A 19,481-nucleotide genomic window follows, 5' to 3' on the forward strand; every position below is an offset into this window, starting at 1 on the left:
AGGATTTTTTTTGTCATAATTCATGCATGAAAGGGTTAAAGTATTTTAAGTATCTTAATTTCAGCTAAAACATGAATCCTGGAGGTGACCAGTAGTTATAGGAAGGGCTTAATCATTGTAATGCCATTTTTTCTATTGATTATTGATGACATAAATAATTTTTATTACATTTTCAAAGATGGCTATGTCATCTCCTGTCCAAACAAAGTTTTTGATTTAATGATTATAATTTTTGAAAAGAGCTGTATATTGTTTTTCAGGTTACAGTTCAAACAGAACCATCATCCTGGTATTGATAACTCTGTGTGTGACATTTGTATGACTGGTATATGTTTTAACTCTTACTGTAATGCATTTCTATTTGCACTATGCTTGAAATTTTATTTTTGTAAAGAGACTAAAACCAGTGCATTTTATATATTATTGCAGCTCAGCAAAACGGTGAAATGTTGAATATATATTAGATTAAAAAAAAATATCAGTGTTTGCCCCATCATCTGCAAACAAACACTGTCAGAGACTTCTTTAAAATTGTCGGTGACCACCCAGGAACATGGGTTGACTATATTGATGCCGTGATATTTGGGGTTCGAACAAAAAAAAAAAAAAAGAAAGAAAGAAGAAGAAGCAGATGACCACCAAGCACTCACTTTGGCAGGGAGGCTTGTTAACCATCCAAATTTCCCAAACAGTATATGGTTGTTGTTTTTATCTTTCTGTCTGTGACAAACTACTCGACAATCAAACACGATACATCTCAATAAGAATTCATAATCCATATTTTACTAGCGCTGTGCACCTTTTCTGAGATACAAACTCTCTATAAATATTAATTAAGCTACAGTGTAAACCTTTGGTGTGACCACTTTTAGTACTCGACATAGTCTGACCTCTTAAAAAGGCTTTCTTGTGATTACTTTAAGTATTACACATGATTATCTTTTACTGTTCATTTACTGGATATATTGCTTATCTAATGTGAAGGACGCACTGTACACTATGCTGAGAAATGCAAAATTTCATATGAATCATAATCACTATATAGAAATACTATCTGTCTGCCAATTTATATAAAATCCATTGGCTAATTATTTTGTGTTCAGGTTATAAGGTAGTTATTAACATGCCACATTAGATCAAGCCAATGGAGTATGATGTCATTGTGGGAATAGTGAACGAACATCATCACTAGACCTTAGTGGTAAATAACAAATTCATTTTAAATATTCATTTAAATCATTTAACCAAGACAAATGCTTGTGGATACATGGATTTTTAAGGGAAACATTTCTTTATCATTTGTTCTTCTTCACTAGACTTTGAGGTCATACAGCCACAACAAAACAAGTCTCTGTAACTGGATCCATTAGAAGAGACAAAACAGGACATTCAGAGATGTCTAGAAACAACAAGGCAAGGAAAACTGCCCAAATGTTATTCCATTATCCCTTCTTATACGAATATTTAAAAAATATATTTATGGTATTAATTGTATTATTTTGTTAATATGAAACAATGTGTATAATTCTAAAATCTGGACCCACAAAAGTTTCATTTTTGTATAGTTTAAAAAAAAACAACAACAATGGTATGGGTATTCTTTATAGCTTTTAAAATACCTGTCCCTGTTTTTCTTTGTGTTTATTTCTACCCTCATGTCTGTGTCTGATGGTTCTTTCACAAAAGACAATGCGGCACAGGCAGAATCTACACTGTTGTTAAGGTCCGGTACCAAACGACTCACGGACCGGTACCGGTCCGAGGCCCGGGGGTTGGGGACCGCTCGTCTACATCACAGATGAGGGCTAGATGTGAGAACCACAAAATTGCTCAGTGACAAACTACTAACAACAACAGTGCTTTAGATGTTTAAAATGGAACTAAATTTGATAATTCACACAGATATCGAGGAGAACTTTTGTAGATTTTAATGGATTGATTTTGATACATCTGAGTTGACACTGGTACCAGACAAAGATTAAATTACCTAATCTATTCATTAGAGAGAGAGAGATAAACCTTTATTAGTTCCACACGTTTGGTCAATTACAATTGGTTTCCAGGGCATTTGTGTGAAGAAAGGCTTGCAACCTCTCCAGGTGGACTTGCGATACAGTGAAACATCCCAAATAAGTGGATGCTACATCGTGTAGAGTTCGCTGTAAGTATGTGTCCTAATCCTCATAACCTTCATATATCCATCTATCCAACCATCCATCTGAAAAGATATGAGTATGAAAAATGCTATTTTTCAATTAATATACCATTTACATTTTGGGTAGAAAAAATATATATTTTTTAAAAGGGACAATATCTGTCCTATTGTCAAGAGAAGCCATAAACAAACACAGGCTGCAAACTGCCACCGCTCTCCTTCTTAATACACATATGTAACACATCACCATTCGATTTTCATACAATCCTAATATTTCCTTTTTAACTACTGTTGAAATTAACTATAGCAATAAATATATCTTTGGCTGTGTATGTGGTATTTTTTTGTTTTTTCTACAGATGACCACTGTGGATGTCACTACAGATGTCACTACTGTGGATAGAAAGAGCATGACACTGATGACAGCTGTAAACTTAATCAGAAACACTTGTTGTCAAATGATTACAAGACATCCCCGGAAATTCTAGGCTGAATGAAAAGCTAATAATAATAATTATAAATAAATAATGTATACTTTATTGATCCCGAGGGGAAATTCCTCTCTGCATTTAACTCATTCAGTCAGTAAAGCAGTGAGCAGTGGATAGGGATTGTACCTTGCTCAGGGGTACCTCAGGGTAGTCTTTCAGTGGATTTAAACCCCGACCTTCCGATCATAGGACCACCACTCTACCTACTGAGCTATCCCTGCCCACAGTAATATCCCTGCCCGCAAATGGCACTAATAGAAAAGTCACACAATGTGTGATGTAGCCCCATAGTTCTTGTGGTGATGAAAGATGGAGAAAACGGCAGCCATTGCATCCTGCATGCTTCCCAGTGACCAAAAAAGAGGTGAGATGGTTCTTGGGCCAGTTTTTACTGCAAGACGTTCAGTTAATTTTACAAATGCATGATACAAACATATACGTTTCAGTGCATAATATATTCGGATTCTCTGATCACAACCTGATGTAGGTTAAACTGTTATTTATAAGCGTTTCAGTGGGTATAAAAGCGCTTAATATCTGGAAGGTAGGTACCCCAATCATGACGTTCTGTTAGTAATACTCTTGTATCTTTTGCCTGATGGGAGAAGACTGAAGGTGACTAGCTTTCCTGGTGGCATAGTATGAAGGTATGGAAAGCAAAACCCAACCAACGATCCTGGAGCCTCTATATACTACTTTGTTCAAGCTTTTGTTTGTTGTGACTGGCTGTTCTAGTCAGGATGGAGAAAATAAGGACTATCTGTAACAGCTGTGTAAAATTGGGTCATACCTTCCCGACTGACCCTGTATTTTCTCAGCTACTGGAAGAATTCTCTGGTGGGCTTTACTCACTGGTGTTTAATTCCCATGATAGACTGGTGTATAGTGGTGCCTAGGAAGTGCTTGAAGAAGGAGACACTCTCAACAACCTGGCCAACATCATTACTAGAATTCCCACTGCTAGAAAATTCAGAGGAAGAACATCAGTCTTTAAGTTGAAAACTCAAATGAAGTTATGCAGCAGGACAGCAACCTAGCATAAGACTAAATCTACCTTTGAAAGGAGAAAAAAACGACTTTGCAGTGGCCAAGTCAACGAACACATCTGAAATGCACTGAAATTGGCTTGGGACATTAAAACAGGAAAGAAGGCATGGTGGAAATTCCACCATAGAGATGTTGGAGACTCGCCTCAAGTTATCAGGCCACTTTGTAACAGTGGTTACTGCTAAAGCGTGGCACAACTCCGACCTTTGTCATCAATGCATTGGATAAACAGTTGGTTCAATTTATATAAAAATTCTTACAAAACTTGCATTACAGGTTATTTTTGTTTTATGTTAAATCTGACACAGCACAAATGCACATAAAAACAGGACAGGTCAAAATGCTAATTCATGCTAGCTTGGCACCAAGAAGTGTGGACATCCTTGGAAAACAGAAAAGCGACTGGTAAAAGTAATGCTGAAATGATGCTTCATCTAGTTGTGACAATATGGTGTACTGAATCACCTTATGATATTCAGTTTTATTGGTTTTCGGTCATGGATTCACCTTAATGTCCTTCCTATTCCATATCTGACCCTTTCATATGTTTAGACACTGTAGAAAAGCTGTCATTTGTTGATTTTATCTTTTATTCATTTCCTCCCTGCTGAAGCGGAAATATTAGCAGCTGTATTTGACAGGTGTTCTCAAACTGACAAAAAAAAAAAAGCCTTATTTATTTATTCATTCATTCATTCATTTTTGAGGTGATATATTGAGGGCTTCCATACTGTTATACTAGTTTAGTAGTAGTTTTACTTCAGCTAAAGGAGGAAAAGTTCTTTTCTCACCTCTTTCAGCATGCTCACCCTTCAAGCATCAGAAACAGCAACACAAATTATTCTTTTGTTTACTCTCTACACAAGTGCTGGAATAATCTTGCCAATGTAAAAGACACGATGTTGCACAACATTAATCAGATTCCTTCAGCTCCAGTGCTGCTCCACATTTCTCAGTCTGAACCTACAGTGCACACCCCTGCTTTGCTTTTATGCTACCACTGGTATCGTGCACCACACCACTTTAGATCAGTGTTATTCTGAACCCTGCTCTTATTCCAAAGCATCTCTAAGGCTGCTATTAAAAGGCTGGATATACCACTGGATATCACTTTCCATTTGGAGGACTTCAGCCCATCTCTGATGACTGTAGGGAATAAGTGGTCGTGAGCTTCCGCTGTCCTCGTGGCAAAGAGAGAAAGGGAGAGACAAAGAGAGGGGAGAAATCTAATTACTTCTCTCCCATGGCCCAGCAAGCCTTAAAGGTTAATCACTGTCCGTTGAGCTAATTCTGTCTGGGTACACTGCAGTAATTACAACACCTGTCTCTCGCTCTCCCTCTCCTGCTTCCTCTAATGCCTTATTCTGTCTGTTTGTCTATCTGTGTGTCTGTCTGTGTCTCTGTCTGTGTCAGTATTTAGACAAGGGCATAACTGTTCTAATTTGGCGTCTGTACACCACTACAGTGGACTTCAAATTAGGCAATTAAGATATGATTAAACCACAGACGTGTCAAGTTCAAGACAACACTTCTTACAGCACAACAAAAAAAGCTCAGGCAACAGGACAAACAGCCTCAGGTGGTGACCCGGCTTCCAACCTCTTAATTCTTAATATCTCAGTCGAATGAAGTATATATTTGACAGACATAAACCGATAGAAAGCGGCATGGTGGTTAACACAGTCGCCTCCTGAACATCCTGGGTCTGAAACCGCTCCCCAGCTGGGGCCTTTCTCTTTGCATTTTGTCACTTGGTTTCTTTCCAGGTACTCCCGGCTTCCTCCTGCAGTCCAAATATATACACGGGGTTAGGTTAAATGGTCTAAATTGACCGTAGGTGTGAATGTGAGCATGAATTGCCTGTCTCTATGTGTTAGTCCTGTGACAGACTGGCGAACTGTTGGGGCTTTACTCCGCCTCGCATCCTATGACAGCTAGGATAAGCTGCAGCCCAACCGTGACACTGAACTGACGTGGATAGAGAGATGTGTTTATATAGGTACAGAAAGAGAGATGTATTCATATCTTGCATCACATCTCTAAGTGAGGAGGGTTTCCTTTTCTCACCCCCTCTCTTTCTCACATTCCTCACTCATTCTTTCTTCTCACCGCCTTTTCTCTCTCATCCTACCTTCTCGTCACCTACTGTCTCACTCTCTCCCCACTACTCTCAATGCTTCTCTTCCTCCTCCTTTCTTTCTCTTCATTATCTCAACAGCACTCAACCACCGTCTCTTTCTCACCTAATTTCTCTCTGTCACTGGCTCGGCTTCTAACTGTGTACAGCTGTATCTCACTTTAGCAACAGCTGAAGGAACTTCGCCCTGGGCCTAGAAATACTGCACCATCTCTTCTCCTTCCACTTTTTTCCCTTTTACTACCAAAAGTATGTCCAGAAGCAACAGCTTAAGAGTACCTCTCACTTCCCACCAAAGTTCAGTGATATAAAGTGCCTTGGATGCACCACCTATGACTGCTGAATAGAAGTTGAAGCATGACCGGTGTTCTTGATATTACTGTGAATAAAAAGTGCTTATGCATACTTTAGAAAATTGCTAATTTATGCTTAGTAGACCTTAAAAGACCCTATTCTTATTAATTTCTTATCACACTGCCATACACAAAAAGACATTTTCTACATCCCCTTTCATCCTCTACTTCTTCTTTCTGTTTCCAGATTTCCTACAGTTATCAAATTAGTATTTTTGGTCGTTCTGTTTTTTCTCCCTGAGGCCCAGATAGGCTTCTCTAACAGGCTGCTCCCTGCTGAGGCCAGTGGCCTAATGCTGCTGAGGCTGGTGGGCTGTCATTCCCCATATCATCAATACAAAACAGAGAGGAATGAGAGAGTGAAAAAAAAGAAGAAGACTGGGGAAGATGAGACACAAATTGTGACAAAGAAGCTAAGAGTAGCCCTTAGCAAAGTGTCATCACTCAGACAATCTCCATCCTTTCCACTCTGTCTTTATGTTTTCTACGTGCTAAGGGACCAAAACAGAAGCGGGGGACAGTGCCAGCTTTATCACATTCCAAATGTTTTCCAAGAATTTTGCGAAGTGACAAAGATCCCTAGAATCTGTTTCTTGGCCCCTGAGGCGAAGCTCTGCTTGAGAGTCTGTGCAGATGGGTGCTGATGGAAACAGTGGTGATGAGGAGTGCTGCTGGTAGCTGGTGGAGGGAAGCTAGAATTGCTGAGAAAGAGACGAGGGATGCTGAGAATTCACAGGGTGAGGAGGAGAGAGCGAGAGGGGAGAAGATGGAAAACAACAGCACCTGGCTGGCTGTTATGCCTTCGCCAAGGATAGAGTGGAGGCGGATGTATATTTCCAGTGATGTTTATTTGTTTCTCTGTATGTTTGTTTGTCTGCAGGATTCAGTAAAAACTACTGAGCCGAATTTGATGAAACTTGTTAAAAAGGTGGGGTTGGAGCAACAGACAAGCTCATTAATTTTGGATCACTTTAGAATGTATTGAAGAATGTATTGTGGAAAGTCAGATGAATGGTCTGTCAAAAGCAAAAAATGAGACTGAAGGACAAACTGCATTTACGTATCCTTGTGCATGAACATAAATGGAGGAAAATGGTGAGCTTTTTGTAAGGCTGTTTACACTTCTCAGTTTCTTCCGTCTGTTTCATGTAATCCCCAGAGACTGTATATAAAAGAAACCCATAACCACCATGAAGAGCCACTGGTCTGAGCTTTGATGTGCCAACATTAGCATTTTTGAAGCCAGATGGAGTGCTAAGTAATCAGCAATTAACTGCACAATGAGCTGTATTATTTGTCATATAACTGCATTCAAATTATGCATTTGTGGATGACATGCACCATTATCCACTTCAAGAGTGCATCAACAAGGACACAGATTAAACCAGAACGACATGTAAAGGACTGCGAGCCTCACTTGTCTCAATTAAAGTCAGAGTTCATGATTCAAGAATAAGATAGACAATGGGCAAAAATGGCATCCACATGAGAGATCCAAGGAGAAAACACTGACTAATAAGAACAATAAGCTTGTCTCACATTTGCCAAAAAAAGCATCCTGATGATTCCCAAGACTTTTGGGAAAATATTCTGTGGACTGACAGGACAAAAGATGGACTTTTTGTGTGCTGTTGCATCTGGTGTAAAACTAATACAGCAGTTCATATAATGAACATTATAGCAACCGTCAAATATAGTGGTGCTAGTGTGATAGTCTGACACTGTTTTGCTGCTTCTCGACCTGAATGACTAGCTATAATTGATGAAACCATGAAATCTGCTTTCTGCGAGAAAATCCTGAAGGTGAACGTCCAGCCATCAGTTTGTGCCCTAAAGCTCAAGCACACTCGGATTATGCAGCGGAACAATGATCTGAAACAGGTCAGGAAGTCCACCTCTGAATGGCTCCAAAAAGAACAAAAAACAAAAACAAAATGAAACTTTTGGAGTAGCCAAAACAAAATCTAAACTTAAATCCCTCTGAGCTGCTTTGGCATGACCTAAATACAGAGTCGTCATTTTTATACCCGCTGTATTGCTCCTATACTGCATATTTCTAAAGTGTGTTTGTTAACAGTACATTTACTGCTACATGCATTGAGAGTAAGCTAACGCAGGGAAAGTAAGACAAAAACAGTTAAACCTTGGCTGTCAAAATTATTAGAGAAAGCAATATGTTTAGTAGTTAAAACAGTCTAAGTTAATACTGCAATGTTACTTCTTAAGAACATATTCTGAATTCAGACAGCTCTACAGTATGCAGATAAACTGTCCACTTACAATTAAAATCATTCCTTTTCCTTTAGTGTTAATAAACTCAACATATTGCTTGCAAAACTGAAGGTATTTTGTTCTTCTGTCAGCACACGAGCATTGATCCTATGCCTGTGCTTGCGTTGGAGTTTAGCAGCACCCACACATATTGCTGAGATGAATGTCTGGCATACAGGTAGACTCTTTATAGCTATTCTGAAATGTTTTGTCAAACAACCTTACAGTGTAACCATATAAGTTATCACAGCCTGACCTGTGTAGGCAGGTAAAGTCGTAAATCTTAAAAGGCAGCGACTTCTGTGCGCATCTCTCTTTAGAGCCGTACATGCTGTAAGCGTAGTTAATATATTTTTTAAAATGCAAAGCATATATAACGTTCCAGAGAAGCTTGCAAAAAGCGCACCGTCTTAAAGGGTTTTACACGATGATGTTGCATCTGGCCTTAAAGAGATATATACACTTATCATGCTCCACCAGGTAAATGTGGAGCAGGATAGCTCTAAACTACGCCTTTAACATCAACAAGTTATCATGTTTACCACTCTGAGCTGTCTGTGATCACAGTACACCAAAAGATACCAAAAGAAACAATTTGTTCATGACTCTCTCAGTTGCATAATCATTTATGATTCACCACTTCCTGCAGGCTTTAAAACATGCAGTGATTGCCATGACTACAGATGGCATGTGCATAAATGCTGCACATTAAATGATTTGAATATTTATCAAAATGTGACATGCTGGGTTTATTGAGAAGAATTTTACATTGCTGACAGGCAGATAAAATATGTGCGCTTAAAACCTAGATGCTGATGAAGATTGACAGCATTATGGTCCAGCGTATATACTGTGTGCAAAGGGTTCTGCTTAGAAGACCCAGCCACAGGGAGGCCAGTGAAATCCTAGTGCCAGAACCAAGCCTAAATAAAGGGGACGGCTTGGGTTGAAAGATTCATGGATGTAGTGAAGGAGGATATGCAGAGGGTTGATGTTCGAGAGGATGCTAGGGATGGAATAAAATACAGGCAGATGAAGAAGAACATGTTCTGCCTAAAAGTTACCTTGTGTGAGAAGTTGAAGAGTCCGGACTTCCTCCCGGACACGAAGCTGCAGGACCTGCTGCAGGATGTGCTGCCTCTGCGCTTCCTGCATGATGCCCATTCTTTCCAGCTTTCTGTCCGTCAATCTCATCAGAGCCCGCCCTGAACAAAACACGCAAAATGAATCTGAAGGTTAAAGGTGAGACGCCTGGGTGAAATTTAACATGCACAGCTGGAGACACTCCAAAAAGGGCTACCGATAACGTATTCGTGCCTGTGGAAGAGCAGAGTGTCAACGGCATTCAAGTGCAAATTCCTAAAGCTGTTCAAGGACGCAATATTTTCTTTTATAAAAGCATAAAGAGAAACTGTTTTACGACTCTTTCTTTTTTATGTGACCGTCACTTAGCCTGAAATTTCCAATTAAGCCCAGTGCAACTCACTGCAAAGCAGTTTCGTCTCTGCATAAATATCAGTACTGTGTATCCCTTGAGCAAGGATCCCTCATAGCTCTTTCCTTAATTGCAAATCCTTGTATAAAAATTCATAATTTAATCATGCAATCAGTTTGTATGAAGGGGATTTAGGCTGCTGATAAAAAGCCATGCAGAATATGGTGTAATTATTAACGCTTCTTATGAGTGCCTTTGTAACATGTGGGATGGTAAGCAGATAGGATAATACTGCAGAGCAATTACTAGGCATTAAAGTTCGTCCCCAGCAGCTCCCTTTCCTCTTTCGCCCTGATGGCTGTCTGGACAAGAAAATCTGATTGGTTTGACTGCCAAGAGAGTAGCTCGGTCCTGAAAGCCTCATGGATGCTGGTTTCTCATATTCGTCCCCATCTTCTTTTTGTTCTAGTTTCCTCTGTTCCACGACTATTTGTGGTTTGATCAACAACAATCAAATGCGAAGGCTCAATAATAAAGATTTAATATAAAAATGTTTCCTTTTGTTCAAATCCAGCCTGCCTGCAAAAAAAAGGCAGACTTTACAATTTCATGTCTCTTGACTTTCTTGGACTATCTGTTGTAGATTGTTTGGGCATGCTGAGCCCCATGCTACCACTTTGCTACCACAGCACAAAAGGGAGTTTGCTTGGAAAGCTAAGTACCCTTAAGTGTTATCGGTAAAATGTTGACTGTGTTTGGCCAATTTTCTTCTTTCTAACAAAAGAAGCTCTTGACTCTGCCCTACGGCCAGATGGGGGTAAAATGCCTAATATAGTTAAGACTTGAAGTCGCACTGAAAGACTGTAGACATTACAAAAACACTGGGGAACTAAGTAGAGTCATAAAGACTCAGAAGTAAGAGGAGCATATTAAATGGGAAGATGGAAAGACGAAGACTACTGATGTGAAAAAAGAGAGTGGAATCGGAGGCTGAGAGTGGAAAGTCGGGAAAGAAGAGTGAGACGTACAAACTGACAGAATGAAAAAAAAAAGAAGGATGCACACATAAAGCATGCTGTTATGAGTCTATAAATATTGACCAGCCATCACTTGGCACCTGATCTTGTAACTCAAGATAGATTGGCATGGCAACAGAGGTTTGCTTTTTCTGTGCTTCTGTAAAGTCTACCTTAAACAACAGTAGAAACAACAAAGAAAACACGGCATACTTTACATAATGGATAATAATGCATGCTTAGAATCTTTATATGTTATTATTATCATCTTGATATTATGAATTTGGAAAATTAAAATAAAACTATAGAGCACTTGTGTCAAACTCCAGTCAACTTTTAAATGTGTCCCTGCTGCAACACACACACATGAATAAGATTAGTAGGCCATTAGCAAGACTCTATAGACTGCATGCTGAGGTGGCAACCCCTAAGCCTACTGAAGTAAATGTAAATAAATGGAAGTAAATGCAAGTGTTTGGAAAAATGTACTTTTATTGGACCATCTTCATTCGCTTCGCTTCATTGCAACATGAATCAAATTGTTGAATGCCACCTCAGCTTAAAAGTTTCAGGACACCGGCTCTCGAGGACTGGAGTTTGACACCCCTGCTTTAGAGAAACTCCCCTTAGTATTTATTACTTTACTAAAATTTGTTATCACAACTTGCCTATTGAAGCTTTAATGGGCATCTTTATTGAGACTCAGGATATCTACAAGACTGCTTTAAAAACACTGTGTTACTTACTGTAATACCGACACTAATGTTTCCTAAAGCAATACTGGCAATACTTAAAAAGACTGAAACTAGCAGTGAAACTAATAAAAACTAAACTACAATGAAACATTTTTCAAACAATAAAAACTGGAAACACTCTGGAAATTTTTTTTAATTAAGAACAAAAAGTCAAAACAAACAAACAACAAAAATAAAACTAATAAAGAAAAATAGAAGTATAATAACTACGTTCTCCGCAACTTTAATACCCACCCGTCATTATTTATTTGCCCACACATTGTGTGATCACCACAGACAGAAGATTGGGATACTTAAAAGAATCAAGGTAAGCTAAACCTCATATATCTTATTTCAGGTCAATAAGTTTAAGGAAGAACTTTCATTCAACCATATGTTCTTACTTTGTAACATTCCCTTGCTTTCACCTGTTTGTGTACCTGCTGAGGCTCTTGGTGTACAATCTGAAGGGCAGGCTTACAGTCTTTTCCTCTGTTGCCATTATTATGTGCTGAAACTGCTCTCATTGGACCCTGACATTACTTTGTTTGTAGATGGCTTGTGACTCATATGGCGTAGTAAGTGGACCTTGGCATGATGTTTTTAAATGTCTTTTTCCTCTTCTTTCTCTACAATGTCACCATCACGGGTGAATGATTCCCCCGCTGAAGCCAGTCCAACATATAAGCTGAACAGTTACGTGATAATTGGTTTTGATCTCTTCCACCCAGACTTTCCCTGTTTGCTTATCCTAAGGACAGCTTCAACCCTTTTTTATCTTTACTCCCAGATTTTTTTTAAAATTATTATGTGATTGTAATTTTAACAGATTTTTATCATGAGGCATGACAACAACATGCACTGTATTGTATGCAGATATTTCCCCCATTGTTCTTTGTAGAACTCAGAACTCCTAAATTGATTCTACTTTCAAACTTTTGAATATAGCGATTTGTAGTGTGTCACTTTGAAGCCGATAGCCTGTCACTTGCATATGCCTGTTGCTTCGGTTGCCTAGGTAACTCTCTAATGTACAGGGTGGGCCATTTATATTGATACTAGAGATGGCACGATACCACTTTTTTATGTCCGATACCGATACCGATATCATAAATTTGGATATCTGCCGATACCGATATGAATCCGATATAATGTTTTTTAATCAACAAAACTGTTTTTTTTTAAATATCTTGCTGCATTTTGTATAAGTTCATACTCAAGTTTAAAACAACAACTACACTAAAGCTATTCTGTTATACCTATATGCAAAAAAAAAAAAATTTCATAGTTCAGCAATACTGATCAATCTAATAAACTTAAACCTACACCATCCTCCCTATTCTGGTATTTTAAAGAGTACTTAGCGTAAATATTAAGCAACCTAACTAATAGGGTTCCAACTCCCAGCAACAACAAAAATAAATAAATAAAAAATAGGGAACCACCCCTCACACTCCACCTCATGATGCTTAATCAACGTAATCAACCTTAATTTGATGCAGTGTGAAAAAAAATGCACAGAAATCAATTATTTTTCAAGAAATATTAAATAGATTCAACATCTTTCTTCAACAAAATTGCAGACTGCACAGATGGTACCTTCCCAAAGGAAAAAGTACTATAGCTTACTAGGGTATATATATTAGACTTAATAGTCACTATATACAGTAATGGACTTCTATTCATTTTACATCAAATTAAAACTTTGGGTGTAAGATTCGGATAATTATTTATTAAAAGCTAGACATTTTAAATGAGAATAAGAAAGAAAAGTATGTCTTTGTGCCCCCTTTTCCCTGTTCATGCCCTATCGGCCCCCCTGGCTAAACTTTGCTAGATCCGCCCCTGCACAGTTACCAGCCGTCAGCTACGTAGAAAAAGATCCTCGAGTAGAAAGTAATAATAAATAAATTCTAACAACAGCTTATCAAGCTTAAACGTGCTGCTGTTGTTCAGCCGATGGTTTCCTCTTTCTGGTGCAAAGTGGGCCAAAAACAAACCAGAGAGACGGACTCGCGACAGAAAAGCCGATCAGCTGATCGTTAAGCAGTTTCATGATTGAAGTAGCAGCCAGAAGAAGCAGTCGCTCCATATATCGTTTGGTAAGCTTAACGCAGGAATGCTTTACAAACATTCAGAGATGGACTTACACACTTGCTTTACTTCTCTCGGGGATAACTTTGTCGGAGATGAAATGCCGGGTTGCTAGCGAAGCTCCACATGCTATCCAGACCACCGACAGGTCCCGCATGCCACAGCCGCTCTATCACGTGATGCATACTGCTCCGACGTGCTAACGTTCTGAGGTGAGTTACGGCGTGTTGCAAGTTTTGTGAGGTGCTTTCGTGATATTTAATGGATCGGATTACATTTTTTATTTTTCTCCGATATCCGATCCAGTAATTTAGGTCAGTATCGGACCGATACCGATACGTAATATCGGATCGGTCCATCTCTAATTGATACACCGTAATAACGTGGGAATGGTTGGTGATATTAAAGTCCTGTTTGTGGCACATTATTATATGTGAGGGGGCAAACTCCTCAAGATGGGTGGTGACCATGGCGGCCATTTAGAAGTCGGCCATCTTGGATACAACTTTTGTTTTTTCAATAGGAAGAGGGCCATGTGACACATCAAACTTATTGTTAATGTCACAAGAAAAACAATGGTGTGCTTGGTTTCAACGTAACTTTATTCTTTCATGAGTTATTTACAAGTTTCTCTTTGTTCACAGCCATTGACATGTCGAAGAGGTTAACACGTGAGTGGATCGAAATTGTGTTGATATTTGGTGAACGCAATAACCGGGTCATTGCAGTAGATTTCAATGCAAGACACCCTACGAGACCACCCGTCTCCCATGCTACAGTTAGCAAACTGCTTGCTAAGTTTTGTGAAACTGGTTCAGTGTTGGATTTGCCAAAATGTGGACGCAAGAAAACTGTCACTAATGAAGAAACATCAGTGGCTGTCCTAGCTTCATTCAGCAAGAGCCCACAGCGTAGCACTCGCCGCATGTCACTGGAGAGTGGCATTAGTCGAACATCCCTTCGGCGGATATGAGCTCCCCTCCTTCTAGAAACTTAAAGTTTAAATTCAACCATAAGCTGCACAGTTGCAATTTGAGTAAAAGTCTAGCTTTTTTAATCTCACAAGTCTAGTGGAATATTGTGAATGCCTGCAACATGACAAGCTCTGCAATTATCATGAACAAGCTGCCAGTTCTCAGCGGTGAATGCCAACGCGCCGCTTCTTCCGGTCAGTGAGGCAGCATTAGCGGGGTGGAACAGCTTCTGTAAGGCATCCAGGCTTTCACTCTGCTTTCCCGCAGTTCTGAGCCATTTGCTTTGACAATCCCACCAAGACTCAGCTGGGAGTTTTTCATACCACAATTAATACACTGTGCACTGTAGCGTGGTTGTGAGGAGAGGAAGAGGAGGAGAAGGAGGAGGTGGACAGCAGAGGAAATTGGTCAAGAGGAAATAAATGAGGTAAGGGGAGGAGAAGATTTAAGAAAGGCTGAACGTAAGGAAGCGAAAGAAAAACAGTGAATCAGCAGTAAAAGGCCCCAGAAATGCAGAGGTGAGAAGAAAAATGAGATAGGGCCTGGGCTGTGTGGACAGAGTTGCGAACGAAATATTATGTCGGCCTGGTGTTCTGCTGCTTGGCCAAGACAGTTATAGCACTATGATATAGCATGGCCTTAGTTCATTTAACATGCCAACACATAAAGATCATGGCAAAAAGACAACATGACAGAAAACCATTAAGTTATCATTTACTTAAAACATATAGTTTACACACTCACACTGTGACACTGTCATCCTTTCCCGACCTAAAAGCGTACCGTTTGGTCATGAATCTAGTTCTCAACATGTGCATAATGACTGTCCTGTTACTGTAGGCAAGAAAGAAAAATGCTGGCTATGATCCAGTCACCACAGCTCGTTCTCTTTCAGAATATTGATTAGACAAGAAATTTCATCCATCTCTGAAAACCGAAAGGGTTTACCCTCTTTCTTTTTTTCACTATCATTCTTTTCCATTCATTCCCCTTTCTCGCTCATTCCATTTAAATGCTACTTCAGAGTTTTTATTTATGAAATTTAGGCAAAGATGACAACCCTTCGACTTTCCAATTTTGGCCATTGAGGTGTTAAAGCTCTAGTATTTTCCTGTCCTCATTAATCAAGCAGCAAAAACTGATGAATTGTGGCAAGTCATTGTTGCAGACGCGCCGTTGGTGTTTATCCAGTTAATTCATTTGTAGGCTGTGGTGATCTGGACAAAGCTGGAGACATCACACACACCCCTGTTTCAACTATGAGTGTTGGACATTTACCGTATTTTTCGGACCATAAGGCGCACCGTGTTATAAGGCGCATTAAGTGAAACAAATCAAGTCAAACTTTACTCAACTCATTCTTCTTGCTTCCTCCACTTCCGTACCATTGCTTCATTTATGTTGAATTCCATCACAGCTGCTCTATTCCCGTGTTGTTGCAGTATATTAATGACTAACCTCGTATTGTTGATGGATTATCTAAGTTGTTCTCCTGACTGAAATTTGGTCCGTTTACAGCATCCTGCCATGCGATCGCATTTATCCCTAACAGTGTTGCCAACTCCTCAGTAAGGAAAATCGCTATTGGCTGTCCTAAAAGTCGCTAGAAGTCGCTAAATGACGTCATTGCCTAATTTGCATAATTGGCCATGCTAATGTAATTGTAACCTACGAGAGAGAAATAACATCGGGGAAGAGACATAAAGAAGAGATTTATTTATGACGAAGTCTCCAATAACACCAGAAAAAGTCACCAGATTTGTCGCTAGTCGCTTTTTAGAAAGAAAATCGCTAAGGGGGTCTGAAAATTTGATAAATATAGTGACAAAGTCGCTAAGTTGGCAACACTGGTCCCTAACCATCGGGAACCCTCACGTTAACTTTTATTGAGTGGAAAAAAGTTAGCATTCATCCTCCAGCTTCACTGTTTGTTATGCTAACATAGCTGTGTCGCTGTAACGTAGCACATCATTATATACCAGCTAGTCCAACTTCAGTAACCCTACAAAAGTCACTGCTGTTTAGTTTTCTGTCGTCATTTATGTTGGAAGTGATAGCAGAGCTGTATGTTTTAATTTTTTCAGAAATCTCTCAGTAAGAACATGCTATATCATGTTTAGGTGGAAACTAGCGAGCTAACGCCTGCTAACTCCATTAAAGTTAATAAATTCTGTTTTCATGGATGCCTGGATGTTAAAATTAATTGTTACACCTGGTAAAGCAGCAACGCTGATCAGTTTATTAAAGATGAAAGAATTTAGACAGTTTTAAAATCTCAGTGATGCTGCAGTGTTTGTTTGACTTTGGGACCTGACTTTGGGCAAGCGAGGCTCCCGACTAATGCTCCGACAATCCATCAAGCAGTGCGGCTTTGTAGCTTACCAAAGTCATACCAAAACATTTTTGACAGATTTTTCAGCACCGTGTACCACATAAAATCAGTTAGAGGTCAATAATCACAACTAGAATTCATACATAAGGTGCACCAGATTATAAGGCACACTGTCCATTTTTGAGAAAATTAAAGGATTTTAATTGCGCCTTATAGTGAGGAAAATATGGTAATCTACTTTAAGTGTCCAATAAGAAAGTCATAGATCTGAAACAGAAATTCAGAAGCTGCTCCACAAATAGCAGTTAAGTCGCAGCAGGAGGGCGATTTAACTGAAAAAGGACAAAGGCCCTTGGCAACTTTGCTTTTATATAGGAATATAACAACAACAACAAAAAAACAACCAATTGATACCGGCAACGATTGCAAACTGTTGGCAATCAGCTGTCTGCAATTAGAAATTTGCCTCATCTGTCTGGGAGTGAATGCAGTGAGTGTGAGACAGACCTCATTTATTCGGAGACAGGCTGTCTCCCATCAGGCAACCTGTGGGCAATGAGCTGGTTGCTGTAAATCACCGGGCAACTGGAGGTTGCCATCTTATTTTTACTTTGGTGTAACTAAGCCATTAAACTAGTTGCCTGAGGCCTATAAGGAGAGACCCAACCCACCACCATCCAAAAAAATAAATACAAATATAAACAACCACCCAACTCATTCAGGTCAACCATGTAGTGAATTGAATGTTGAGAGGATTGAGATGATACCCTTGTCACTGAACTATTTTCCACAGAAACAGAGGCAGAGTTTGTTCTACTCTAGTGTTTTTACACGCAATTTGAAAATGTGTCTATCAGTTGTGTCTGTAGGATGTTAAAAGGAAAGGGTGTATATGTGTTGCTGCACATGTTCTACCTGCAACACAAATGTCTGAATTTCAAGTGTTGAACAGCAGGGAGATGAGGTGCTCTATTTTCATTATACTCTGTGTATTTTAACACACAAACCAAATATGGGTACACATGTTGTGCACACATACTTCCTAAAAACACACCGACGTACACACAAATACATTGTCCCTGGGAATTAGATTAATGAGTGGTGGGTGAGCAGCAGTGTTGGGCTGCAGATTAATCTGCAGCTATAGCGTGACCATAGTCAGTGATGAATGGGAGCTTAAAGTGCATCTGTACACACGCACGCACGCACAAACACAAATACATATACAGACAAAGCACTCACACCCAGACACTGATCCTGCAGTAGCCCACTTCATTTTGCAGGTGGAGCTAAAACGGCATACTAATTATGGCTGTGTGTGAGGCAGCCATGTGTAAGGACAGGAGTACAAAGGCAGCAAATTAACAGTCCTCTGCCTCCAATTTCCAAAATGGCACTTTTCAGCCCTGACAATTTTTGGCAGCTGTGCTCAAAGCTTTCGATACGGAGCAGGAATGTATTCTAAGACTTTTCCTCAGGTAAGTCTTCCATACCAGTCACTCATCTCAAATCTCCTTCTCAGCTGTGCTCATATGGGTGTCCTCTGGGGATGAATGTCACCGAGCTGCATCTGGAAAACTGCACTCCAAACCCGCACGACAATCTGTCAAGCGCAGCATAACAAGCCATGCAAGTGTTGAGCGCTGGATATCCAGTACACTTCTTGCTGCCATATGTGATAGGATCCCCCTCAAGAATAAAACCAAGATAACAGAATTGGATTCAACTAGCGTGCAGTGACAAAACTGTGGCAGCACTGGGCATATCCTTCACTAGTATTCACTGTGATGTGGCGCAGCTTGAAGTCCTTAAAGTCAATGGCAACTGATTGTAGCCCTGGAGCTAAAAGGCTACTAAAGCTACTGAGCACCTGTGATCCAATGCTAATGCTAATGCAGAGTGTAGGAGAAAAGCCCAGTTATAATCCTAGAGAGAACAAGGTTCAGTCTAAGTAATGAAGACAGTCCCACCAGAGATGGAGAGACACACAATTACATGCACCCAGACAGATAATAAGCCGCCTCAATCCTCCACTTGTCACATCAGTAGTAGCCTCATGCTGATTTCACCATTACTGATGTATTCTAAGTTTGCCGATCATTATACTGCAACTCTGTTGGATAGCCACAGCTAACAACATGCAGACAGCTCACTTGGACTCTAACACTGTGGAATCCATCTAAATTACTGAGATGACTTGAAGTTTGCCGTGGCAATAACTAGCCATCTTTCGATGGTTATTATGGAAGGACAATCGCTTGTCATTTTAGATAACTACCGTTCTGCGAGATGAAGTAGATTGCTGGATACACTTGTGAGCCAGAGAGGTTGTGATGACCCAGGTGAAACCTGCTTTGAATCTGTCATACCAACCTTGAATTCACCTACACTATCAAGTTATCTATTGCTGTAGTAGGAAGAAGAAAGTTATTATTCTAGAAT

The 19,481-nt window shown here is 39.7% G+C and overlaps 1 protein-coding gene and 1 long non-coding RNA gene across 4 annotated transcripts in view; one reads left to right on the plus strand and one right to left on the minus strand.

Annotated features, from left to right (window-relative positions):
• The window catches only part of samd12 (sterile alpha motif domain containing 12), a 145,361-nt gene that overhangs the window by 77,770 nt on the left and 48,110 nt on the right, over window positions 1-19,481 (minus strand). For 2 of the 3 annotated variants that reach the window (XM_082521718.1, XM_082521717.1), the window contains exons 4-5: window positions 9,519-9,659; window positions 4,092-5,476 (exon numbers count right to left, since the gene is read on the minus strand). In XM_082521718.1, coding sequence (XP_082377844.1) covers window positions 5,247-5,476; window positions 9,519-9,659 — 371 coding nt within the window. In that variant the 3' untranslated portion in view covers window positions 4,092-5,246. Of the gene's footprint in view, window positions 1-4,091; window positions 5,477-9,518; window positions 9,660-19,481 lie in introns of those variants that run through there. The other variant, XM_082521719.1, reaches the window with a different exon arrangement.
• LOC309698964 lies at window positions 1,600-3,751 on the plus strand. The gene is made up of 2 exons (XR_014274225.1): window positions 1,600-2,161; window positions 2,515-3,751. It is a non-coding gene; the product is annotated as an uncharacterized lncRNA (long non-coding RNA).

Source organism: Aulonocara stuartgranti, assembly GCF_965226115.1.
Source record: "Aulonocara stuartgranti genome assembly, chromosome: 22".
Taxonomy (NCBI): domain Eukaryota; kingdom Metazoa; phylum Chordata; class Actinopteri; order Cichliformes; family Cichlidae; genus Aulonocara; species Aulonocara stuartgranti.